Below are 25,602 nucleotides of genomic sequence, written 5' to 3'. Positions count from 1 at the left end.
ATGGCCGTCTCAACAGCCACGCCGTCAAAGACAGCCGAGTCAGGTCCGGGTGAAGGCAAGGACCCTGAGACAGAAGGTCCGGTCGTACCGGCAACCGCAGAGGAATGTCCACGGACAGACCCTGAAGGTCTGAGAACCAGTGCCGTCTGGGCCACGCGGGAGCTATCAACAGGAGCGTCCCTCCTTCCTGTTTGAATTTCCGGATTACCCGTGGAAGAAGGGAGACCGGAGGGAACAGGTATGCGAACCGGAACGTCCACCGGACGGACAGAGCATCCACCAGAGACGCCCCTTCGTCTCTTGTGCGAGACCCGTACACCGGCAACTTGTTGTTGTGCCGGGACGCCATGAGGTCGATTTCTGGAAGACCCCACCTGTCCACCAGTAGTTGAAAAACGTCCGGGTGCAGGGACCATTCCCCCGGATGAACGTCCTGGCGACTTAGAAAGTCCGCCTCCCAATTGAGCACTCCCGGGATGAAGACCGCTGATATGGCCGGAAGATTGCGCTCCGCCCAAACCAGGATCCGAGAGACCTCTACGAGAGCCGCCCGACTGCGAGTTCCTCCTTGCCTGTTTATGTAGGCCACGGTGGTAGCGTTGTCCGACTGGACCTGCACCGGGCGACCCTGGAGAAACCGCTGTGCCTGCTGGAGAGCATTGAAGACCGCACGGAGTTCCAAGATATTTATTGGAAGCTCCGCTTCTGTCGGCGTCCACCTGCCCTGGAACAAGTGTGGACCCGAAACTGCTCCCCAGCCCCGAAGACTGGCGTCCGTTGTCAACAGGACCCAATTTGGAACCCAGAACGGACGTCCCTTGTTGAGGTGGGTCGTCTGTAACCACCACGTAAGGGACAGGCGAACCTCCTGGGTGAGCACAATCGTCTGGGACTTCAGAGACTGAGTCAGCCCGTTCCACTTGGACAGGATCAGGTGCTGCAGAGGTCTGGAGTGAAACTGGGCGTATTCCACCATGTCGAACACCGACACCATGGAGCCCAGTAACCTCATCGCCGAGTGTAAGGACACCCGGCGGCTGTGCAGACAACTGCGCACCCTTGACTGTAAAGCAGAGATCTTGTCCTCCGTCACGAAGATCCTTTGCTGTCCCGAGTCCAATAAGGCTCCAAGATGCAGAATCCTCCGAGACGGGATTAGAGTGGACTTCTGCCAGTTGATTAGCCAGCCGTGCCGTTGCAGCAGTGCAATGGTCAGGTCCAAGTGGCGTAACAGGAGCTCTGGAGATCCTGCCACCAATAACAGGTCGTCCAAATACGGCAACATGCGGACTCCCTGCAGCCGCAGAGAAGCCGCCATGACCGCCATCACCTTGGTGAAAACACGTGGTGCTGTTGCCAGGCCAAAAGGTAACGCCCGAAACTGGAAGTGGTCGCTGCTGATTGCGAACCTGAGGAACTGTTGATGGCGCCAAAGAATAGGGACATGCAGGTAAGCGTCCTGTATGTCCAATGACACCAAGTAGTCCCCAGGTTCCAGCGCCAGAATGATGGACCGTAGGGTCTCCATCCGAAACTTCGGGACCCGCAAAGACTTGTTGAGTGCTTTGAGGTTGAGAATCGGACGATATGACCCATTGGGTTTCTGTACCAAAAATAGATTTGAATAGAAACCCTGGCCCCTCTGGGAGAATGGAACCGCCACTATAACTCCAGCCTGGAGCATAGTGTGCAATACCTTCCGCAGCTCCGTAGCCTTGTTCCGGTCTGATGGGAGACCCGTGGTGAAGAAGCGAGCCGGGGGTCTGTGCCGGAAGGAGAGGGCGTATCCGTGAGAAACCACCTCCAGAACCCAAGTGGCTGTCGTAGTGGTCGACCAACACTGGGCGAACTGTAGCAGGCGGCCTCCCACCCTGGGATCCCCCAAAGGGAGGCCCGGACCGTCAGGTCGCAGGCTTGTCATCTGGCTTGGGGGCCGGACGTCTGGTACTCCATGCCTGCTTCCGGGGCTTGACCGATTTCTTAGGGCCAGCCTGTCGAGGAAACGACTGTGGTTTGGGCCTGCCCTGGGCCCTAGATGACCGAAAGGACGATGGTCCCGAACCAGAAGGAGCAGCGGCCGACGGGAGACAGGCAGATTTGGCTGCCGCCAGCGTGGCCACAATCTTATCCAGATCCGGACCGAAGAGAACTTCTCCGGTAAACGGCAACGCTTCCAGACCTTTCTTGGAATCTGCGTCCGCCTTCCAGGATCGCAGCCACAAGGTGCGACGAGCAGCTACCGCTGCTGAAGAAATTCTAGACACCAGAGTACTAATGTCTAGAGCCGCCTCGTTGATGTAGGTGGCCGAATCACGGAGATTGCCAATCAACTCCGCCTGATCGGCCGGACAGTCGGATTCAAAAGAAGCCTCTAATGAATCCGCCCAGCGCTCCATCGCTCTGGCAACCCAGCAAATGGCCATAGCCGGCCGTGCTGCCCCCCCTGCAAGGGAATAAGCGGACTTCAGGCAGATTTCTACCTTGCGGTCCGTAGCATCCTTAAGGGAGGACATGGATGGCATCGGCAATGTGGCACTACGGACAAGACGGGTCACGTGAGAATCCACCTGTGGAGGGGATTCCCACTTCGCAAAATAATTATCCGCGAACGGATAAGCCACCGCCAGGCGTCTCTGCGGCTGGTATCTTTTGCCAGGTTGTTTCCACGCCTCCTCTAAATGGTCCACCAACTGACCCGAAAGAGGAAAGACTGTGGCATCGCCCTTCACATCTTTGAAAAAGGCATACTTAGATTTAGCCGCTGGGGGAACTTCGTCCTCAATCACCAAGGCTGTGCGGACCGCCCGAATAAGTCCAGGAATATATACTTTGGACTTAGCATCAGCGTCCTTAGTATGGAGAGGTTCCTGATCGTAAGGATCTAGAATCTCCCCATCATCAGACGTCCCTTCGTCATCCTCATAAGGAGCGGACAGAGACGCCACCGGCCTTTTATGAGACCGCATCACAGACTCCCCTTGCAACACATCCGACAAGTGCTGTACAGAACTCGTCAGGGAGTTAACCCACGCTGGCTCCTGAGAACCCGGGAGCGGGGAAATAGGGAGACTGTGGGGTACCACCAATTGTCGTGGGAACCCCTGCATGGGTGACGACACCACAGACTGCTGGGACAAACCCATCGGAGTAAACGCGGGCTGCGGAGCTAACTGGCCCACTAAAGCTGTTAACGCCTGAGCGAAACAAGCCCAGGGCGGCTCCTGTACCGGTGCTGTAACCGTAATAGGCCGCGCCATGGACAAACACTGCCGGCAAAGGCCCTCCGCGCTACCCTCCCCCTCCGCTAACGGTACTTTGCACGTGGTACACTGTAGCCGGAGGGGAAAATCACTTTCAGACATGATGGCACCACGTATGTGACCTCTCTCACCAATTAAGTATTAAATAGGCGAGAGACCACCCTGCAGCACCGCACCGCAAGGGCTTTAGCAGAAAGAACAGGGACAGTAATAAAGCTGACAGTTTAGATGAAGAAAAGATTACAGGCAGCAGCGCTAGCACAGTCACATACAATGCAGAGAAATAACAATTCCTGCACTAACAGCGCTGATCACTCAACTACACAGACACAGGGCCTGGTAGGACACAGCGCTGCATACACAGACCTGACCACAGCGGAGGAGAGGTATGCGGGGGGACCCAGACCACGATGCTTCCGTCCAGCGCTTCCAGCAGCGTTCACCATGCGTTCTGGAGAAGATGGCCGCCGAGGAGCAGAGAGGAGGCTGGCCTGGGGGAGGAGCGCTGCCACAGGACCAGTCGGCAGCATGCAGAGAGGGCTGTGTGCAGCGGGGGAGGCGCCGGCTGTGAGACAGGGAAGGCGCGCTCCCCTGGCATGCATTTAACCCCTGGGACGCCGCAGCGCTACCGCTCTGCTGCGGTCCGCTGTCCCAGGGGGTAGTGGAAGCGCAGGTTGGTCGCCTGGCTCCACGCTGCAGCCAGTCCCCAGGGAGCCCCCTGCCTGGGGACTTAGGACCATGTGATCAGCGGGGACCCACCGCGGGACCCCGCTGCTTACCTCTGTCCCCCTTGAATCCGGCCATGGTCCGGAGCATCTGGGGTCACCGCTAGCTGTGACCCCAGACGCCCACCAGCATCCCCGGATCAGTACCGGCGTTCTGGTACCGGCGGGGTGTAGGGAAGACAGCATGGACGTCAGGACTGACTGTCCATGCTGTACATCCAGTTGTGCAGCCACAGCTGCATGAAGAATAAGCTTCAGGGGCTCTTCTAGCCCCCACTCCAACAGGTGCACCCGACTCCGGCCGGGCACCAAACTAAACTGAGGTGCCTTGGCCCGGGGGCGGGGTATAGGAGGGGGACCTAGTGCATCCTGGGAGGCTGAAAGCTTAACTCTTTGGTGCCCTGCGACTGACGTCACACCTATACCCCCAAGGTATCCTGTGGATACCCTATGGACCCTGAAGTAGAAATACACACTTTCCAGCCAGGAGTTGAGCACAATGACATGCACCAGTATAGCGCCCATAAAGGCAGAAAGCAAAGACAAGCTGCTTATATATACGTACTGACACACTGTCCAGGAGCGGACAAGGTACAATCACAGACAAATATCACTCGCCACTTTCCAAATGTTGAAAAGCTGAATCCACTCCTTAAAAGGACTATTGGATGACCCCCTGCACTCACCATTAGCTGAAAGGGCAACGATGGCGTGAGACGTGCCGCAGAAGTTGGAAGGGGCACTTTCATTGGCTATCACGCCAAACAGCGCTATAGGCCCATAAGAGGAAAAGCCAAAGATTGCTCCGAGGATCAGGATCCAAACCTATCATAATAAAATACAATAAAATGTGCCCAGTTAATATAGTGGTTATACATTAAAATAAGCAATAAGGCAATTCATTCATCATTATACATCTAACATACTGGTGGAACTTAGCTTTATAAGTCAGTATTATACATCTAACATACTGGTGGAACTTAGCTTTATAAGTCAGTATTATACATCTAACATACTGGTGGAACTTAGCTTTATAAGTCAGTATTATACATCTAACATACTGGTGGAACTTAGCTTTATAAATCAGTATTATACATCTAACATACTGGTGAAACTTAGCTTTATAAGTCAGTATTATACATCTAACATACTGGTGGAACTTAGCTTTATAAGTCAGTATTATACATCTAACATACTGGTGGAACTTAGCTTTATAAATCAGTATTATACATCTAACATACTGGTGGAACTTAGCTTTATAAGTCAGTATTATACATCTAACATACTGGTGGAACTTAGCTTTATAAGTCAGTATTATACATCTAACATACTGGTGGAACTTAGCTTTATAAGTCAGTATTATACATCTAACATACTGGTGGAACTTAGCTTTATAAGTCAGTATTATACATCTAACATACTGGTGGGACTTAGCTTTATAAGTCAGTATTATACATCTAACATACTGGTGGGACTTAGCTTTATAAGTCAGTATTATACATCTAACATACTGGTGGGACTTAGCTTTATAAGTCAGTATTATACATCTAACATACTGGTGGAACTTAGCTTTATAAATCAGTATTATACATCTAACATACTGGTGGAACTTAGCTTTATAAGTCAGTATTATACATCTAACATACTGGTGGGACTTAGCTTTATAAGTCAGTATTATACATCTAACATACTGGTGGAACTTAGCTTTATAAGTCAGTATTATACATCTAACATACTGGTGGAACTTAGCTTTATAAATCAGTATTATACATCTAACATACTGGTGGAACTTAGCTTTATAAGTCAGTATTATATATTAAACAAAAATCTGATTAGACTGACCACAAACACTTAAAAAAAACTTAAAAATATGTGTGACGTGTGCGGTCGTGCCCTAAAATGAATGTTATTATCCGCACGTATTCAGGGTCGGCTGCATGTCTGCGACCGCGCAGTTCCCACCCATCCGCTTGTGTAAGAAGCCATCATCACTGTCAGCATTTGCACTAGCCCTACCCTTTGTGCAAGAGATCCATTTGAAATCAGATGGATCTCTGCGGGATTTGGTCACAATGTCGACATGGACTTTAGGTCGACAACCAATATGTCAGCAGTAAAAAATGTTGACAGGTTCATAATGTTGAAATGTACCGTGTCGACATCAGAATGTTGACATACAGTTTTTTAACTTATTGCTAGGGTTAAGTTAAAATAAGCAAAAAACATCAGCATTTCAGGTGTCAACATGTTAAATGTCAACATTATGAATATGTCGACATGTTTGAATGTCAACATAATGGTTGTCGACCTAAAGTCCATGTTGACATTCAGAACCTTTCATACCATGCCTGGCCCTGCATTCGCAGAGCTCTGAATAGCTCGGAATTCCGGCTACACGCCCACGCCACACTTATTATGCGAGTGGTCGCCCCGTTGCTGCCTGGTTACACTCACAAAAGCCAGAATTGGACATGGGGCTGAGATCCGTATAATCACCTGTAGTTTATAAAAGTTGCGTAGGCGCAGTTAATAAAAATCGTGAGATCAGCTCTCAGGGCCTGATTCAGCAAGGATCGCTATTCTGCTAATATGCATGCTATTCAGTTGCTAATATTAGCGGTGATATGCAAATGTTTGCAATCGCATTGCGATCACAGCTTACCATAAGGACGCCCACTTCCCCTTACCCACATCCGTATACTTTGGCAACATAGCGAAATAATCGGTAACATCGAGTAACATCGGACCCATACTCGCAGTTAATGCAGGTCAGACTTCACTCAGGAATTGCTAACTTCAGCTTACTCTATGTCTTTGGCTGCATATGGCCACGAAGAGGATAAATTATGCAAACCCCTGCAACGTACTGGCACACCTGCGTTCGCCCGACCCCCCCCCCCCCCCCCCCGTCACCACCCACAAACGGCACTTCCTGTCAATCACTCTGCTTTGAATCTGCGTAGCCTCTGCAAACGCAGTTCCCATCGCAATTACTAGTTTGCGCATATGCACTGCGATGCATACAAATTAATCGACCAATTGCGTGCGTATGAGCAACTGTGGGTCTAATTCAGACCCGCTTGCGAGCGGGTCGATGGTGCCCTAATGCGCATGCGCACGACGGAGGGAGCTCCGTCGTGCGCATGCGCGAGACCCGCATAGTGACAGCCAAGCTGTCGCTCCGGGTCTCGCACCAAAGGGGGCGTGCTGTCAATGGTGACTGACAGCACGCCCCCTTTGGTGGGCATGCCGGGGGTGTGGCTGCCAGACGGAGGCGTTCCCGTGGGAAAGCCTACCGTCTGGGTCCAGCCCCACTGACATCAGTAGTGATGTCAGTGGGAGTGATTTTGGCTTTGATAGAGCCAAAATCACTCCAGGGCTTGTGGTCACCGAGACCCTACCACAAGGTCTCGTCGCAAGCCCGATAGTCGCGATGGTCTTGACCATCGCGACCATCATCATGGACGCTCGCATAAGCTGTGGGTGGTAACCCACAGCTATGCGAGCGTCCAAGAGGCCGGTCCATTTTTAGGTAGGAGGGCCCTGATTCAGAGCGAGCGTTCTGGTCAGAGCGTCCGGCTCTGAATCAGGCCCTGTGTTCCTTGCTGAATCTGACCCTCAGAGCGGAGTTGCTTGCAACCCTGAATCAGGTCCAGGGGAATCTGTGCCTTTTAGAAGGGTGCCAGTTTTCTTCTTATGATTTTTCATTTGGATAGTGCGAGTGGTTAGTCGGTGTACAACAACAGCAGTTACAGAGACAGTACACACTCTAACGTTTAGCAGAAAGTTAAAGCAGCTGATCCTCATAGCCAGGGAAGCTATCAGTAGTTGGCTAGGAAAGGACGGACAGGGCTATGCATAGACAGACAGAAACCTCTTGTTCGTTCAGATTGGACATCTCAGCGAGAGGCTGGAGAGCGAGAGACAAGATCCCATCAACCTGAGAGAGCGTGGTCAGCAAGGAGGGAGAAAAGAGCAGACATTAGAAGAACGGAGGCAGACCAGAAGGAACAAGCAAGCAGTGCCCTATCCATAACAGCCAGGAATCGTCTATCATTATTTATTTATTAACCGTTACTTATATAGTGCCAGCATGTTCCCAATTGGAATAATGCGTGATATGCACTAATTCTGCACTAATTCAAACTACCTCTTTGACTATCATTCAACTGTACACTGCTTTGCACGGCGGCGATTACAATATTACCTTGGGTGATCCTGGAGTGACTGTAACACGGAACAGAAACAAGGACACAACCATTCCAGCCATCATAGAGAGGAGAAGACCATGGCGAGGGTTACCATGGCTCCTCAGACCCACCTAAAATAAAACGTAAGAAAGCCAGATCACAAACACAAAATGGTTAATATTTATTTTGAATTAAAAAAATGACACAATGGGGGCAATTCAAGTCAGCGCGCTGTTTAGTCCGACTAGAGGATTTCTGCTCGTACCATCCTGAGCTGCGAGCAGAAATCGGACTTAAGTGCCAGCCGCGATGCTATTTTCCGGCTTACCGTTGCTGGCGCTAAGCCTCACGGCCGGAGAAAGATGGTTAGCGGTAACCGGAATTCTCCGACCTAAGTGGTTTAAGTCGGGCCTAACAGTGAGATGAATTGAATAGCTCCGGTAACTCCTTCACGGCATCGAGCTGAATTGAATCGCCCCCTTTAAGTGTTGTTGGAGAAGACGCTTCAAGCATTACTTTCAGTTTTTACAGTGTTGTACTCAGACTGATTGTTAAAGAATAATGAAAGGCATTTATGATAACTGCGTAGAACAGATAAGAGGTTTGCTATTATTTTCTAAACTGAACTAGAAAAACTATAGTATGAGATTGGTCACTATCCGTAAGACATTCCTCTACACAGTTACTAGGAGGTCAGTTTTCAGAGACATCCCCCCATTATGTTTTAGTTAATATATAATTTGGGCCTTTATATCCTCTGCGCCAACATCCAGCCTCTGTTAGATCAAACTGGATTGACTAGACTCAGTCCCAAATGCAGGTGGAAATTCCTCTCTACCAGCCTCAGGAGTTGCTAGCTGAGCCCATTAAATCAGGCGATTTTGTGATGTGGGCACAAAACGGTGTATTTGAATTTCTTACTCTTGCCACAGCCCGATCAGACAGCAATCCAGCGGCGATACTGCCTACCAGACCCCCCACCTCAAGAGCACTCATGTACGAGCTTCCTGCAGGTGACATAAAGGGAAACACAGAGAACCATTTATAGGCATATACTGCATAGTTTATATAGTATGCATTTTGTATAAACGTGCATCCTTCTCTGTGGACCGGTCACACTTTAGACCTAAGCCCCATACTTTATCCATAGGTCATCCTCTATCATAGTTTCCTTCCTATGAGTTTACTGCCTTTCCAAAAAATGTTTTTCTGACTCTTTTACTGACCGTAATACAGATTGTCATGTATTGTTAGCCGTTTGTATTATGGTGTAGTGGGTCCGGCAAGCTGCATGCTTGCTAATTTGTGTACAGAACCAGGTGTCCTAATAAGGATCTATTTACATTTGTAAAAGAGGTTTAAATGGAAAAAGAAAAAACAATGCTAGACAAAATTTCCATACTTCACCTCATAATGACAAATGGGAATTGTAAGCGTGACAGCAGTGTGATATACTGATAGACGGCAAACAGGAGTGAATAATTGTATAAATCCTCACAGGTTAGCAAAAGGCCATGCTACGTAAAGTATAGATGTCGGAACTTGAAAAAATACTTTTATTTACATGTATACGAATGATGTGAATTGTTGGAACGCAGGTGTGGAGATCGGTGTTTGTAGTTCAGCTTAAATAACACAGGGCCTGATTCAGAGCCAGACGCTATTTGAGGACGCTCATTCAGAAAAAGGGGCTGGCTATTTAAATTGAGCGCTCGCTCTTTGCGGTCTGTTGACGCCTCTATGTCTGAGCAGGCGTTCGAAACATGCGCTCGCTATTTTGTAAAGACGCCCCTTGGCCGCTCGCATCATAAGTTATCTCCACTATTTATTTGATTAATCGGGTACATCGAAAGGCGTATGAACTGCTCGCTATTCTTGTGGTTGCATTTTCCTACCGCAATCATGCGAACAGTTCAGACTAAAAGACAACCAAGTGACGTGGTCGATGACGCTGCTTTGTTAATTATGCACACCCTTAAAACGCCCGTTTTGACCGTTTGGCACGCCTGCGTTCGGATCTCCACTCCCCGTTTTCAAGCACCTTCCCCTGTTACCACCCACAAACGCCTCATTCTGTCACTCAAATTAGCAGCCCCTCGCTATTTTGCGAGCACACGATTTCCGACCGCACTGACTGGTTGGCGCATGCGCATTACGACCCATACGCATGCGCAGATGTGCGAACATCGCTCCAAGCGAACGAGCGGCCGCTTACGAGCGGCTCTGAATCAGGCCCAGAGTGTAAATTCCTGACGCCAGCTATAAATGCCTTTTTGAACTCTTAAAAGTAAAACTACCTTACAGCCGGCTATCCATGCCCTGTCCATGGAGGTCTCAACAGCGATAAACTAAACCTTAGAAAATTGAGAAAAGATCTGGAATTGAAACTCTTCTCATAGTTCCATGGAGCAATACATAGAGAACATAAATATCACCGAGTGCGCTTAGTATATTCATGGAGACGCACCTGCCAATCACTAACCTATCAAAGCGGACTGCCCCTTGTCCTGAATGAGGAAGAGCTGCCCCCAGTCTGTACAACACGTCTTCACTCCGAATACCACCAAGTAACCAGCACACAGCAACCACAGGTAAGGAGATAGCAGGAACTCCTTCAGAGTGGTCTCATCTGCACTTTGGGAACCTGGGAGACAAATGCAGCAACATGGAGTGTTACATATTGGAGAACAAAAAAGAAACCTCTAGTACCTTATTACATTATACAAGATATGACATCTGCTGGATATACTGTATATACATTATTCAAAGATATGATCAAGTCAAAAGTGAACTCCCCCAGGCTCCGTCTGGCTGTATTTGGAGTAGTGTTCTGTGTAAGTCGGAGATTGTACACTGCAGTATACAACTGATATGCTAAGATAATACTGTGGCTTCTTTTTTTGTGAGCGGTTTTAATTAAATTGTAAAATTTTAAGGAGACGGCATCTGCTTTTGGAGATACATGTCTATAGGAACACATTGGGATCCGGAGAATTACCCTAAAAAAGGTATTAGTATGGTATCCCGGCGGTCTGGATCCAGGCAGTCAAAATCCTGATACCGACAAGGTTAGAATACAGACATCTGTCGGTAGGTGTCCTAACCATCCCCCTCTCCCTACCCTAACCCTCCCTCCCCAGTGCCTGAACCTAACCTCCCCCCCCCCCCTAGTGCCTAAACCTAACCTCCCCCATCTCCGCTACTTACCTTCGGAATGCTGGCGCTAGAATTCTGACAGGTGTCGAGATTCAGGACGCCGGTATTCTAAGCTCCGGCATCCCCTGTGTGGGATACTGAACGTAGCCCCTAAAAAGAATTCAGCACTGACCAAAGTTTTAAGTTACAATTGGCTTTTTGTTTTAATTATGGTACCAAATTGATTAATACACTACTGTATGAGCACCCCCTGTTTTGTATATAGTTTAAACCAGCAGTATTTGTTTTAATAGATTTTCTTCTTTGTTCCCAGATTTATGCTGCTATGTATACCTTGCATGTATCCGGGCAGCACAGATGGTGTAATAGTTAGCATTACTGCCTCACAGCAATGAGGTCATGGGTTCGGTTCCCACCACGGCCCTACCAGTGCGGAGTTTGTATGTTCTCCCTGTGCTTGCGTGGGTTTCCTCCGTCCGGGTGCTCCGGTTTCCTCCCACATGCCAAAAATATACTGTCAGGCTAATTAGCTCCCACAAAACTTAACGCTAGTGTGTAGATGTGGTAGGGAATATAGATTGTAAACTCCACTGGGGCAGGGACTGATGTGAATGGCCAAATATTCTCTGTAAAGCGCTGCAGAATATATGTGTGCGCTATATAAATAACTGGTAATAAATGTATCCGTCCTCTCTATCTGACACTTATTTAATGTTGAGTATTTGCTTTAGTCTTACTTTTTAGTTACATAGATTTATTGTTACTTAGATTTTTTTTCTTTCAAGATTTTCCTCCCCATCCGAACCAATGCACATACAATGTGGTAACACGTCCCCACTCTCCCTGCTGCAACCAACTTGAGCCAGAATAAACTTTGTTCACCTTTTTTTCCTTTCTTAGGCCCTTGATCAATATTCTTCAGCCCCACATCGGATGGCTCATTCTTGATGAGGATAAGGCAAATGACAGAGACTCCAACACAGATGAGACCAGAGTAGGACAGCGTGCTGCGCCAGCTGTAACTAGCTGCTATAAGGGTGGCAATAATAGGACCCAGACTGCCTGCAAGGTTCATGCTGCAGGACAGTACTGCCCACCATGTGCCAAATTGGGAGGGCTCGAACCACTGCAAAGCAAAACAAGGAGAATAGCGATTACTATAAAGACCCCACACCGTACATTTGAAATTATTGATCAGTTTACAGCTCCACCAAATTCACTCTGTTGTCAGAATGAAAATCTGTTGGGCAAGGCATTTTGTGGTCATTTGCTATGTATTTACTAATCACCGCAAACCCCTATTCCAAAGATCCCAGTTATTTGTGGCTATACCTAAAACGGACCCCTACCTAAGTGCAATAGATGCACAATAATCTCCTTCATAATCATTGTAGGATATAGTTCAATGCTTTTTGCACACAGACATTTTTCCTGCACCACTAAAGGAAGCAATTGTTATACCAAATTTTGATCTCAACTGCATGACCATGAAGGAAAGGTTATTGAGGAGGTGATCGCAACTCAACTGGAAACCCATCTGTCAATCCATTATATTTATGATCTATTCCAGTCAGGATTCAGGAGAAGACATAGCACGGAAACAGCCCTGGTGCTGAATGATCTTCTGATAGCAAGAGACAGAGGTGACCGTTTCATCTTCATCCTTCTGGATGGGTTGGGTTCCCGGCGGTCGAGATGCCACCAGTCAGAATAACGAAAGCGGCATCCCGAAACCCTTAGGTAAGTATACTACCACTAACCCTCCCTCCCTAGTGCCTAAACCTAACCTCCTCCCCTAGTGCCGAAACCTAACCTCACACCCTAAACCTAACCCTCCCCCTAGTGCCTAACTCTAACCTTCCCCTAACCCCCTGATACGTACCTTCGGGATGCTGGTGGTCGGGATACTGATGTAGGGATTCCGGTGCCAGTATTTAGGCTGTCGGCATCCCGTACGCCGGGATACTGACTACATGCCCTTCTGGATCTCTCTGAAGCATGTGATACCGTGAACAATGAAATTCTGATTGAGCACCTGAAAAATTTCTGTGGACCGGATGGCACAGTCCTTAGCTGGTTCAAATCATTTCTCACTGGCAGATCACAGAGAGTTTCTTCTGGAGTATACTCATCACCAGTGCCACTGCCATGAGGTGTTCCACAGGGTTCTATACAATAGCCCATGCTTTTTGCAGTATACATGCTACCACTGGGTAAAATATAATCATACGTCATGGCTTGGTCTACCACTGCTATGCAGATGATACATAACTTTACCTGTCCTTTGCTCTGGTTACTGAGAACCCAATAACAACCGTAAATGGCTGCCTAGCTGAGCTCCAGGATTGGATGAGTGCCATTTGGCTGCGACCGAATCATGATAAAACAGAGATATTTATGATAAGAGCTCACTGATAAGGGATGACTTCATTTTTCTCTATTTCTGTGCTCTCTCATCGGTACACAGCTGGAAATAAGAATATTACAGACAAGTGGTGCTGACAGCAGAAGCACACTGCTGGTGTATAGGTTTTTTAACACTGTCATTGATTATTCATTGTCTCAGATACAAACGACCAAAAGTAGATGTTAGACATACCATAATGCTAGATTTCATGTGTACTCTCATTGACTCTTGGGGGTATATTTACTAAAGTGCAGGTTTTTAGAAGTGGAGATGTTGCCCATAGCAACTAATCAGATTCTAGCTATTATCTTATAGATGATGCTAAATAAATGTTAAGTAAAATTTGATTGGTTGCTATGGGCAATAACTCCACTTCTATAAACCCGCACTTTAGTAAATATACCCCCTGGCTTCTCTTCTCTTGAGATATATTGGAATCAAAAGCAGATGCAGTTATCCTTTACATATCTTTGTGTATCATATAGATGTTCTCATTGGCCATTCAAAGTCTAAAGGTGCGTACACACGGAACGACTGCACGACGATCATATAATGATAAGGATTGTTATCTGATCGTTCTGCATGTGTTGGATGATAGTTATCGAACGTCCAACACATGCATTAACCTATAACGACCCGCGATTAACGATCGCGGGTCCCTATAGTAAATAGGCTAACATGGTCGAAATCGACCATGTATGCCGGTTTTCCCGGGCGACGGACGATGAGCGATAACGACCATTCGTGCCCACGCATCAACCATCGTTTGGTCGTTTGCAGGGGCATTAAAGTGAACGATTTGAAAGATAACGATAAGATCCTTATCATCGTTTAAACTGTTCACTTTATCTGAACGTGTGTGCGCAGCTTAAGACAAACGATCAAAAGTGGAAACCAGTTTCACATTACATGTATCATTTTCTACTTTCCATCATCTTGTCTCAACCTGGTGATACCATGTATTTAAAAATGCAATGAATTGTTCTACTTGCCCTATGAGTAACAAGAAAAAAAAGTGCTCCTATATATCAATTAGGCATATAGTATATATAAACTAGTAGTAACTCCGTTACGGATTGATATAACTCTAGAATTAGAAGGAGATCTTGTGTATAATTTAATGAATTTTCCAATACTGTTTGAATCACATTTCTTTCATTAATTACATCAGGTATCTGCAGCATTTGTACAAATTGCTTGATACCATTTTAAATTATGTGTTTTTGTTTGTTTGACTTGTGAGTCTTTAGTAGTTATTAAAAGTTAAGTTTTATAATAATTATTGTTAGGAGTGCCCCAGCAAATAGAGTTCTCTTATCTCTTACATTGTATAACTTTGTTTCATTATTCTTGGGCGCAACACCGGCCTTTTGATGAACTTTATCTGTATTATTTAAGTATTATACGTCTAGTCCAGGGATGGGGACCCTCAGGCCCGGGGGCCGTATAAGGTCCCCGGAATCATTTGGTTTGGCCCTTGGAGCTTTTTTCTGCTAGCCTCATCTGGCTAGCAGGGTGCCTATAATGGCACCCTGCGGCCTGAATCTATGCAGCAGTGCCACCTGGAGCGTCCTTACGATGCTTCAAACGGTCACACCGCTGCCCTTACAGCTCCCAGGAGCATCCTCAGGATGCTACAGGCATTTCTGTAATCACTGGCGATTGTGGCCCCTTCCCCGTGTGACATCACATGGAGGAGGCATGGCCTGCACCGGGCCCGTGCATGTTATATATATCAAAATGGCCCTCGGCAGAAAAAAGGTTCCCCACCCCTGGTGTAGTCAATATATTATACAGCCATGGCCAAAAGTTGAGAATGCCACAAGTATTGGTTTTCACAAAGTCTGCTGCTTCAGTTTTTATGATGGCAATTTGCATATACTCCAGAATGTCATGAAGAGTGATCAGATGAATTGCAATTCATTGCAAAGTCTCTCTTTGCCATGACAATTAACTTAACCCCAAAAACAACATTTCCACTGCATTTCAGCCCTGCCACACAAGGACCAGCTGACATCATCTCAGTGATTCTCTTGTTAACACAGGTGAGAGTGTTGCCGAGGACAAGGCTGGAGATCTCTCTGTCATGCTGATTGAGTTAGAATAACAGACTGAAAGCTTTAAAAGGAGGGTGGAGCTTAAAATCATTGTTCTTCCTCTGTAAACCATGGTTACAGGCAGGAAACACTTGCAGTCATCATTGCTTTGCAGAAAAGGGCTTCACAAGCAAGGATATTGCTGCTAGTAGGATTGCACCTAAATCAACCATTTATCAGATCATCAAGAACTTCAAGGAGAGAGGTTCAATAGTTGTGATGAAGGCTCCAGGGCACCCAAGAACATCCAGCAAGCGCCAGAACCGTCTCCTAAAGTTGATTCAGCTGCAGGATCGGGGCACCACCAGTGCAGAGCTTGCTCAGGAATGGCAGCAGGCAGGTGTGAGTGTATCTTCACGCACAGAGAGGTGAAGACTTTTGGAGGATGGCCTGATGTCAAGAAGGGAAGCAAAGAAGCCACTTCTCTACAGGAAAAACAGGGACAGACTGATATTCTGCAAATGGTACAGGGATTGGCCTGCTGAGGACTGGGGTAAAGTTATTTTCTCTGATGAATTGTTTGGTTCATCTGGAAAAACGCTTGTCCGGAGAAGGAAAGGTGAGCGCTACCATCAGTCCTGTGTCATGCCAACAGTAAAGCATCCTGAGACCATTCATGTGTGGGGTTGCTTCTCAGCCAAGGGAGTGGGCTCACTCACAATTTTGCCTAAGAAAACAGCCATGAATAAAGAATGGTACCAAAACATCCTCCAAGAGCAACTTCTCCCAACCATCCAAGAACATTTTGGTGACATACAATGCCTTTTCCAGCATGATGGAGCACCTTGCCATAAGGCAAAAGTGATAACTAGGTAGCTCGGGGAACAAAACATTGAAATTTTGGGTCCAGGAAACTCCATAGACCTTAATCCCAATGAGAACTTGTGGTCAATCCTCAAGAGGCAGGTGGACAAACAAAAACCCACAAATTCTGACAAACTCCAAGCATTGATTAGGCAAGAATGGGCGGCCATCAGTCCGTATGTGGCCCAGAAGTTGATTGACAGCATGCCAGGGCGAATTGCAGAGGTCTAGAAAAAGAACGGTCAACACTGCAAATTTTTACTGTTTGCATAAACTTAATGTAATTGCCTTTGACAATTATGAAATGCTTGTAATTGTACTTCAGTATACCATAGTAACATCTGACAAAAAGGTCTAAAAACACTGAAGCAGCAAACTTTGTGAAAACCAATAGCCATTCTCAAATTTTTTGACCATGACTGTATATTATCAGTCTGCTATACCGGTAGATATAGTGTAAACAGTGCGCTTTATCCCCCTATAACTTCTTACACATTACCTACAAATAAGCATTAGTACCATCTCTCGGATGACATTTTTCATACCATGCATAAAGCTTTTCCTGGTTTCTAGCCACTTGAGACAATAATATACTTGTACATTATACCGCGCACAACTTTACCTTTCGGAGGACCTTCCCACAGGGTGGCCAGCCAAGCCCCTGTGCAAGCCCATTGAAGAACCAGAGGATAGCAAAGACTGAAACACTGGAACTCCAGGAGAACACGACATTCACCAAACCCACCAGACAGAGGCCGGAGGAAAAAAGCCAGCGGGCACTCATCTGGTCAGACAGGACCCCGCTGATAAACTTGCTTATGGCATAGGCTGCAGACTGGCTGCTGGTGATCAGACCTGTGGACAACACATTGATTTCACTAATCACTCAGCACATGTTTTCTGGCACTAGTCTGCTGCACCAACACTATCCAGATTGCCCTGGTTCATGTACATATATTTTAATATATTACAAAAACACAATCTAAGTGTTATTATCTGCCAATTTAGGATTTTATATAAAACTCAGACATGTTCACCAGCACATAGCGGGATCGATTCAGACCCACTCGCTAGATGTGTATGCTTGTCCCCAGCGTATGCAAATTCGGCTAAGTGACAGCAAGGCAGGCGCACGCCCACTATGTCTTGGCGTGCGATCGCTTTGTGTATGCAGATGCCCAGGTGATGTGTACTATGACGCTACCTGTTAATTATGCGCGCCTCTGAAATGGCGTTAAAATGCTCAGGTATGCCTCCGTTCGCACCTCCACTCCCCCGTTTCTAGTGGCCTGCCCCTGTTACCACCCACAAACGGCTTCTCCTGTCACTCATTCAACTGGGCTGTCTCTGTTCGGCGAGCGTACGCTTCCCAATCGCTCAGACTGGTTCGCGAACTGCGATGCGTACGCATGCGCACATTGCAAACCATAGGTAGCTAAGAGCGAACGCTTCTTAGCGACCGGATCTGAATCAGGTCCACAAAATCAAGAAGAGAAGTAAAATCCAGCAGTAAAAGAAAATCTACATAACAACTGCAGTCCAAATAATCTGCAACAAGTGTCCCTGTGGTCTGAGTATTAAACTAATGGTACGTTCTCAGTCACTGTACATAAAGCTGGTTTGTTGTACAAATTTTACTTACACAGATACATTTTGAACACACAGCATGTAGATTTTGCCTCATAATAATCATCACCAACAAACACATTCACAGCCATACATGATTTTTACCCCTAACTCTTACAAGGATACCATATGTAAGCACTTTACTAGAGGTTTGGTTTATTAGTGGGCCTTAATAATGATTTAGTAAATGATTTTTCAATTACCATATCATATATTACATTTACAAGATAACCTTATAAACCAGTGAAGTCTAAGCTCATATTAAAGCCTGAAAGCACATGCTCTAGCAGTAGGTGCCTGTGAAAGCACCTAGGTTTTCATCTAATTGCAGGGAGAATCCATGATGAGATCACTGGGCACCTGTAAAACACAACACATAAAAGAACAATAATTCCAGGTTGAGTCTACCATATACAAAATGGTTGGGACCAGGGGTATTTTGGATAACGGAATATTCCGTATTTTGGAATATTTGCATATCATAATGAAATATCTTGGGAATGGGACCCAAATATACACACAGAATACATTTATGTGTTATATACACCTTATGTACACAGCCTGCAGGTAAGTTTATACAATAATTTCAATAATTTTGTGGCTCAAGCTAAGTTTGTGTACAGAAATTAAATTCATTTATGATTCATATACACCTTATACACACAGCCTGAAGGTCATTTTATACAATATTTTTAATAATTTGTACCTTAGACAAAGTTTCTGTACATTGAACCACCAAAAATCAAAGGTTTCATTATCTCAGTCATGACAAAATTATTCCGTATTTCGGAACATTTGGATATGGGAGACTCAACCTGTATATATATATATATATATATATATATATATATATATATATATATATATATATATATATACATACATACAGGTTGAGTATCCCATATCCAAATATTCCGAAATACAGAATATTCCGAAATACGGAATATTTTTAGCATGACTAAGATAGTGAAAACTTTGATTTTTGATGGTTCAATGTACACAAACTTTGTTTAAGGCACAAAATTATTAAAAATAAAGTATAAAATGACCTATAGGCTGTGTGTATAAGGTGTATATGACACATAAATAAATTTCATGTATGTACACAAACTTTGTTTGAGCCACAAAATTATTGAAAATATTGTATAAAATTACCTGCAGGCTGTGTGTATAAGGTGTATATAAATCATAAATGCATTCTGTGTTTAGATTTGGGCCCTATACCTTAGACATTTTAATATAATATGCAATTATTCCAAAATACGGAATATTCCGATATCCAAAATACCCCTGGTCCCAAGCATTTTGGATATGGGAGACTCAACCTGTATATATATATATATATATATATATATATATATTATATATATATATATATATAAAAAAAAAAAAACACAGTGTATGCTAAAAATCTGGCAATAAAAGTGCAGAGTGACATATTTTATTTTAAGCTACACTATATTTCTTTGTGTTCTTCCTAGCTCGATATGCTTGCGCTAGCTTTAATTAATGTTGGGACATCAATAGGAAACACAAATGATTAATATATATATATATATATATATATATATATATAAATACACACACACAAACAATATCCAGGGGGCACTCGGAGACTGGTGAAAGGGGTACAATACCCCGAAAAGTCGACTCACCAATAAACTCCCTCCGTTGAGGGAACTATTTTCACCAGTCTCCTAGTGCCACCTGGATTGCATGCCCATTTTACACTGAGTGGAGGAGTGCCGGAGCATTGGATTGTATATTATATACAGTGTGTGTATATATATATATATATATATATATATACACATTACACACACACACATATAAACACACACATACAGTATATATACACATACATGCACACATACATACACATACAAAACTACTACTATCTGCACACACAATTATAGGAGAAAAACATGGCATTTGCACATTATTATTATGGCCAATTACAGTATTACAATATTATTTATATTCCCCAAGATTGCCTGATAGAGTTTAAAGAATTCCTTACACCAGGACATATACTGCATTTTTTTCAGCGGTCAGAACTCCCTGTTCATTAGGACGTACACAGTACACAGCCAGTCACCTAATGATTGGGTCCCTGTGCTAAAGGGGTTCATAGGTAGCATCCATGACAATGAGTTAGTTCAGCAGCGCAGAGGTGGAAAGAGCCTGTCGTTAGTACCCTGCCGGGATTTGACAGTTGGGAAGCCGGCGGTCGGCATTTCGACCGTCTGCTTCCTGACTGCATCCCGGAAAGGACATACAGTGGAGGGCTCATAATCTTGGACAATAGTATTATGCATACCAAGTGAATTCCTAAGCATAGTCCAAAAATAATGATTAGATTGTGTAGTTAAAACATACATTTTTGACACCATTCATTTTGCATTAATATGAATGCTGGCTGTAGCGCTGACCAATGTTAGCACTTGGTAGAGGAGGACGGTGCTTTATAGGAGAACCCATTAGGTACACCATGATGCAGGAGGGCCTCGAAAACACTTCAAATACTCTTAAAAGTGAGGACAAAGTGCAAGACTTTGTCTAAGGCATTTGTCAATACCCATAATGTGCAGTTGCATTTCTCTCTCTGTATGCACGGTCTATTCAAGTTGGCCATGCAATCCACAGCAGGGATTCAGCACAGCAGGGATTCAGACACAATATAGATGTATATAGATAAGTAGGGAGTTACGGCAATGAGGGCACTGGGGGGTGAGGAAGGACATTTTAGGTCTGCAGTGTAACGTTAGGTTTGCATCAGATAGCTAAGCATCAGTCAAAGTGGAACAATTACAGAGAACTCTCATAGTGTAACCAAGCACAACATACTTTGGTTCTGTAATGCCCGCGTTGTGATGTCATGCCCGCGTTGTGATGTCACGCTACCACCCTGCTCAGTCTGCTTTTAGACAGTGAAGGATAAATTTGCGCAGCCAATTTTTTTTTTTTTTTTTTTACATTTTGGATAATGGTCAGCTGACGATGCTCCTTATTCATAACTATCTAGTCACAATTCTGCATGTGCTTCAATGAATAATCTTCTAAAAAAATATATTCTGCACAACAGATATTATATACAGGTAAAATATGTAGAGCTAGCAGTCATGGGGGGGGGAATTCAATTCAGTACGATGTAAAATAGCTGCGGGAGAGAGCTCCGGCAGCTATTCAATTCAACGCGCTGTTTGGGCGGGCAAAGGATTTCTTCTTGCACCCCCTATGGGGATGCGAGGAGAAATCCGACAAAACTTTAGTTGGAGAATGCCGGTTACCGCACCTTAACACCCAGGTTAAGTCGTGAGAACCGGCATTCTCTGACTTACCTGCTTCCCGACATGGCACACAGCGCATTGCATTGAATAGCTACGGGAGCTCCCTCCCGCGATTATTCATCATCGCGCTGAATTGAATGGTTTTGCTGAGAATATTTAATGCATTAAAAGGTCTATACAATCAGGTCCTTAATGAAGCAAAAACTGGTGTCGCAGGCGCTCACTTGGATAAGGGCTCTATTTGTTGGCAGCAAGACCTAAAAGAAGAAAATCCCTTATTCTTCTAGGGTAATACTGTAGAGGGTGCACACATTACATATGCAGAAGGTCTGCGCCTGACTCTCACTTCCTCTATGTGCTGAATCACTAAATTAGTATTCAAATGAATGGAGAACTGAAAAAGCTTTGTGTAACAAATCCCCTTTATTGAGTTACAGTTTCATGGGTGTTTGCATATGTTACACATTAATTGTATTGAAATGCTCTGCATAAATATTAGAGGGGGAAGGATGGGGGAGGAGGGGAGATAGAAAGTGCTGAGTGGTGTGAATAAAATTACTGAACACTTTGTGATGTAACCATGGAGACCGGCTGGGTTGTGAGGCGTCCCTCACCCCTAGAGTAAGGGTCGTTGTGTTCAAAAAGTTTTAGGTCAAATGTCTGCAAGTTCCTTATTATGTACAAAGTCTTTTGGTGAGGCCTCACCTGCTGTAGTCTTCTATCTTCTGTCTTCTTCCTGTGGCTCCGGACCTTATTCCGGTGAGCGCACGCCTGCCGCTCACCAGCCTGGTCCCCGCAGTCTCCTCCGAATCTCTACTCCACAGCCAGCACAGTGCTATCACGAGATAGCAAAGCCTGGACGGGATCGGGGTTTCCGGAGGTATCTGCGCGCTCTACTCACCTTGTGAGGGAGGAGACTTGTTGCCGTTCTGATGTTTCTGTTAGCTACTCACTGGAGTGTCTGGATCTCCTACGCGTGTCGGCCGTGCAGCCTTCCTTAGGGAGTTAATGAGCCTCTCTGCTCACTAAATTATGGGCCTGATTAAATAACGAGAGATATTCTTGTTATCACGCATTACTAATCTTAAATGCTGCTCCAACCAATCATCTCCTGTCACTTTACAGGCTGTGTTTGAAAAATGACAGGAGCTGATTGGTTGGAGCATCATTTAAGATTAGCAACAAATGATAACAAGAATATCACTTGTTGATACATCTGGGCCCAAAACTCTTTTCAACCTTAAGCTGGGTACACACTAGACGATATATTGGACGACTTGTCATTTTGAGGTGAATCGGAACGGCTAATCGTCCAGTGTGTGCACACTATTGAGCACTCTAGTGCGTCGTATATTCTGATCTGCCTGCAGTGAAGGGCAATCTGAAGATCCTTGCTTCTGAATGCGGCGGGGGGAACGATATATCAGGCAGTCGTACACCAGGTCGTATATGGTGTGTACGGACGCCCGATATATCATGCTGTCACATCTGCTGTCGCTGGGTACACACATCGTCTAGTGTGTACCCAGCTTTAGTAGATGACCTGCACTAGTGCCGAGACGGTCAATCAGCGCTATGCCTGTGGGGTCAATAGTATCAGCATTCAAACTGCCCGCGCTGCCCGTGGCTGTTACACAATTACAATACCCGCTGCAGCTACAGACAGGTCAGCTTTATTGTACAATCGTACCTTATTTAGATCATATTAAAACTTGAAATACAGATGCTGCACTTTTTTTTCTTCTTGTTTTTAATGTTTTATTAGATTATTCAATGCAGGGTGAGAGATTGGCAGTGCAGCACAAGAATCACAACCAGGCTGCATGTCTGTAGGGAGGGCAGTAGATGGAACTGGAAGGGTAAGGTTAGTAAAGAAATAGGAGATGGGAGACAGATGAGGGAACAGGGGAGGAAACCACTGAGCTATGGCAGATCCGTTACAATACGAAGCAGATTAGGAAGTGTGAGAGGGAATTGGTATGAAATACCGCTGGCCGCATGGTTCGATTCCCGTCAGCGTCAGCCTGACGGGAGCAGAGTGCGACGCAGCGGAAGCCCGACAGCGCTGGAAATCCCGATCGTGGATAGGTAAGTATCCACTAACCTAACCTAACCCCCCTAACCCTAACCCTCCTTAGGGGTGCCTAACCCTAACTTCCCCCCCAAGTGCCTAACCCTAATCCCCCTCTAAGTGCCTAACCCTAACCACCCCCTTCCCCGCTGCCTAAACCTAAGTCCCCCCCGGGGGTGCCTAACCCTAACCCTCCCTCCCCCTAGCCTTACCCTAACCCTCCCGGGGGGGTGCCTAACCCTAAGTCCCCCCCGGGAGCCCTAAACCTAACCCTCCCCCCCCCGCGGCTGCCCGCTCGTGGCGCCCTGCATCACTACGATCGTGATGCCGGGCGCCGGTCTCCCGGCGTCGGGGAAATGCGGGCGTCTACATCTAGACCCTTGCCGGGATAAGACAGTCGGGAAGCCGGCTGCCGGTATTTAGGCAGTCGGCTTCCCGATTGCCTCCCTGTGAGAGATCTCTTAGCAGTCAGTCCAAGCTGTCCAGATACCATGGAATGGGTTAGTTAGGGTTGCCATGTAATATATTCCAGGTGGGCAAAACTTTGTTTCTGACAACAGTGAGTGGAATGAGCTCTGGAATTTCCTAACTGGCAACAACTAAACAGTCAGCATTGTATGTTTAGGCAGATCTGGAATAGTATGGTATAGTGTGGTATAGTGTGGTATAGGACGGACATGAGGGCAGGCTGATGACATTAATAGTGTAAATGAGATTATACATTTCTTGGCAGTATGACACCATCTCTGGGTAACTGCAGTGGATATGGAACAGGGTGCTATTATGACTGCATTCACTCCAACACTGGATTTAGATAAAAAAAAGCAAAGTAGAGGCCAAGTACCTAATATACAGGAGTTTGTACGTGTTCTGTAATGAGGCCGCATAGCACTAAGCAGCCCTTTCTCTTATTTGAGCCAATTCTTCAGGGGCCGAGATGTCCCCCTCCCATTTCTATTCTTGAGAATCCTTCTTCACCCAGGTAGCACTATGGTGTAACCTACCACATCTTGAGTTCAGCGGTATTGGCCCAATTGAGTCCAGTTCTGACTAACCTAAGTTTCTATTTGCAATATGTGTGGATGGGATTGTGGGCGGGAGGACTAACAAAAAGCCACAATCTCTGTGATTAGAGCTTCATATTGGCATTACCCCCCCCCCCCCCATTTCACACAGCCCCAGTTATTGTCCAGGCTGTGAACCACAGAAAGGACTTGCTGCATAGGGCAGCCCCTGAGGGCCCAGTAAAAATGGCCACACACCTAAAGATTACCTTTCCAACTAGCCAACTAGATGGTTGGCCAGAACGAAAGTCTTCTAATGTATGGGAGCAAATCACAATCAGCCGTTTGCTCCCAAACACCAGCAAATGGATGAAAATGGTTATTCAGACAACTTGGAAAAATCCATTTGATTTAACCATTTGATGCTTGGAAAGATAATAAACTTTAGGTGTATGGCCAGCATTAGGAGCACCCTACATAGGGCAAGTTTTCCGCTGTATGGGAGAGCAGCTTTAAATATGTTTATTAAAGAAACAAAAACTTTTTTATGTTCTCTGCCACAGTCATTGTAACAAATGAGGAAACACATTCAGCAGACAATGGCCCATGCAACCATAGTTTCCAGAACAGCAATGAAAATAGTTATCACAAAAGCTCCTTTATGTTTTAGCACAATAAACATACTTTTATTGTGTTAGGCTCCAATGTGCTTTGGCACGGGCTTCACGTCCAATGCCAACAATGTTAAAATACCCTTCAAATATTCTAGTTATATTAGGCAAGTCCTACAGCCCAGCACTGGCTTAGAACATTACAGAAGGACATCTAATGTATGTTCTAAGTGGGCGAATCACTGCCTGGAGCCATGTACAGACTTGTGTCTCACGTCAGAGTAATGATCCACAGTGCACTCACATATGTAGCTGGTTAGTCCAGGATAGGAGGGTGCTTCAGATTATCTAACTATATATAG

At 45.7% G+C, this 25,602-nt stretch overlaps 1 protein-coding gene across 6 annotated transcripts in view; it reads right to left on the bottom strand.

Annotated features, from left to right (window-relative positions):
* SLC37A4 (solute carrier family 37 member 4) overlaps positions 1-25,602 on the bottom strand; it is a 61,070-nt gene that overhangs the window by 6,030 nt on the left and 29,438 nt on the right. For 5 of the 6 annotated variants that reach the window (XM_088458709.1, XM_088458715.1, XM_088458712.1 and 2 more), the window contains 7 exons: positions 17,261-17,493; positions 12,214-12,457; positions 10,658-10,819; positions 9,097-9,182; positions 8,193-8,306; positions 7,860-7,925; positions 4,672-4,810 (listed from right to left, as the gene is read on the bottom strand). In XM_088458709.1, the coding sequence (XP_088314835.1) occupies positions 4,672-4,810; positions 7,860-7,925; positions 8,193-8,306; positions 9,097-9,182; positions 10,658-10,819; positions 12,214-12,457; positions 17,261-17,493 (1,044 nt within the window). The remainder of the gene's footprint in view (positions 1-4,671; positions 4,811-7,859; positions 7,926-8,192; positions 8,307-9,096; positions 9,183-10,657; positions 10,820-12,213; positions 12,458-17,260; positions 17,494-25,602) is intronic. The other variant, XM_088458714.1, reaches the window with a different exon arrangement.

The sequence above is a fragment of the Taudactylus pleione genome, unplaced genomic scaffold (genome assembly GCF_031769625.1).
Source record: "Taudactylus pleione unplaced genomic scaffold, aTauple2 ptg000848l, whole genome shotgun sequence".
Classification (NCBI taxonomy): Eukaryota; Metazoa; Chordata; class Amphibia; order Anura; family Myobatrachidae; genus Taudactylus; species Taudactylus pleione.
This window is presented reverse-complemented; position numbering and strand designations above follow the sequence as displayed.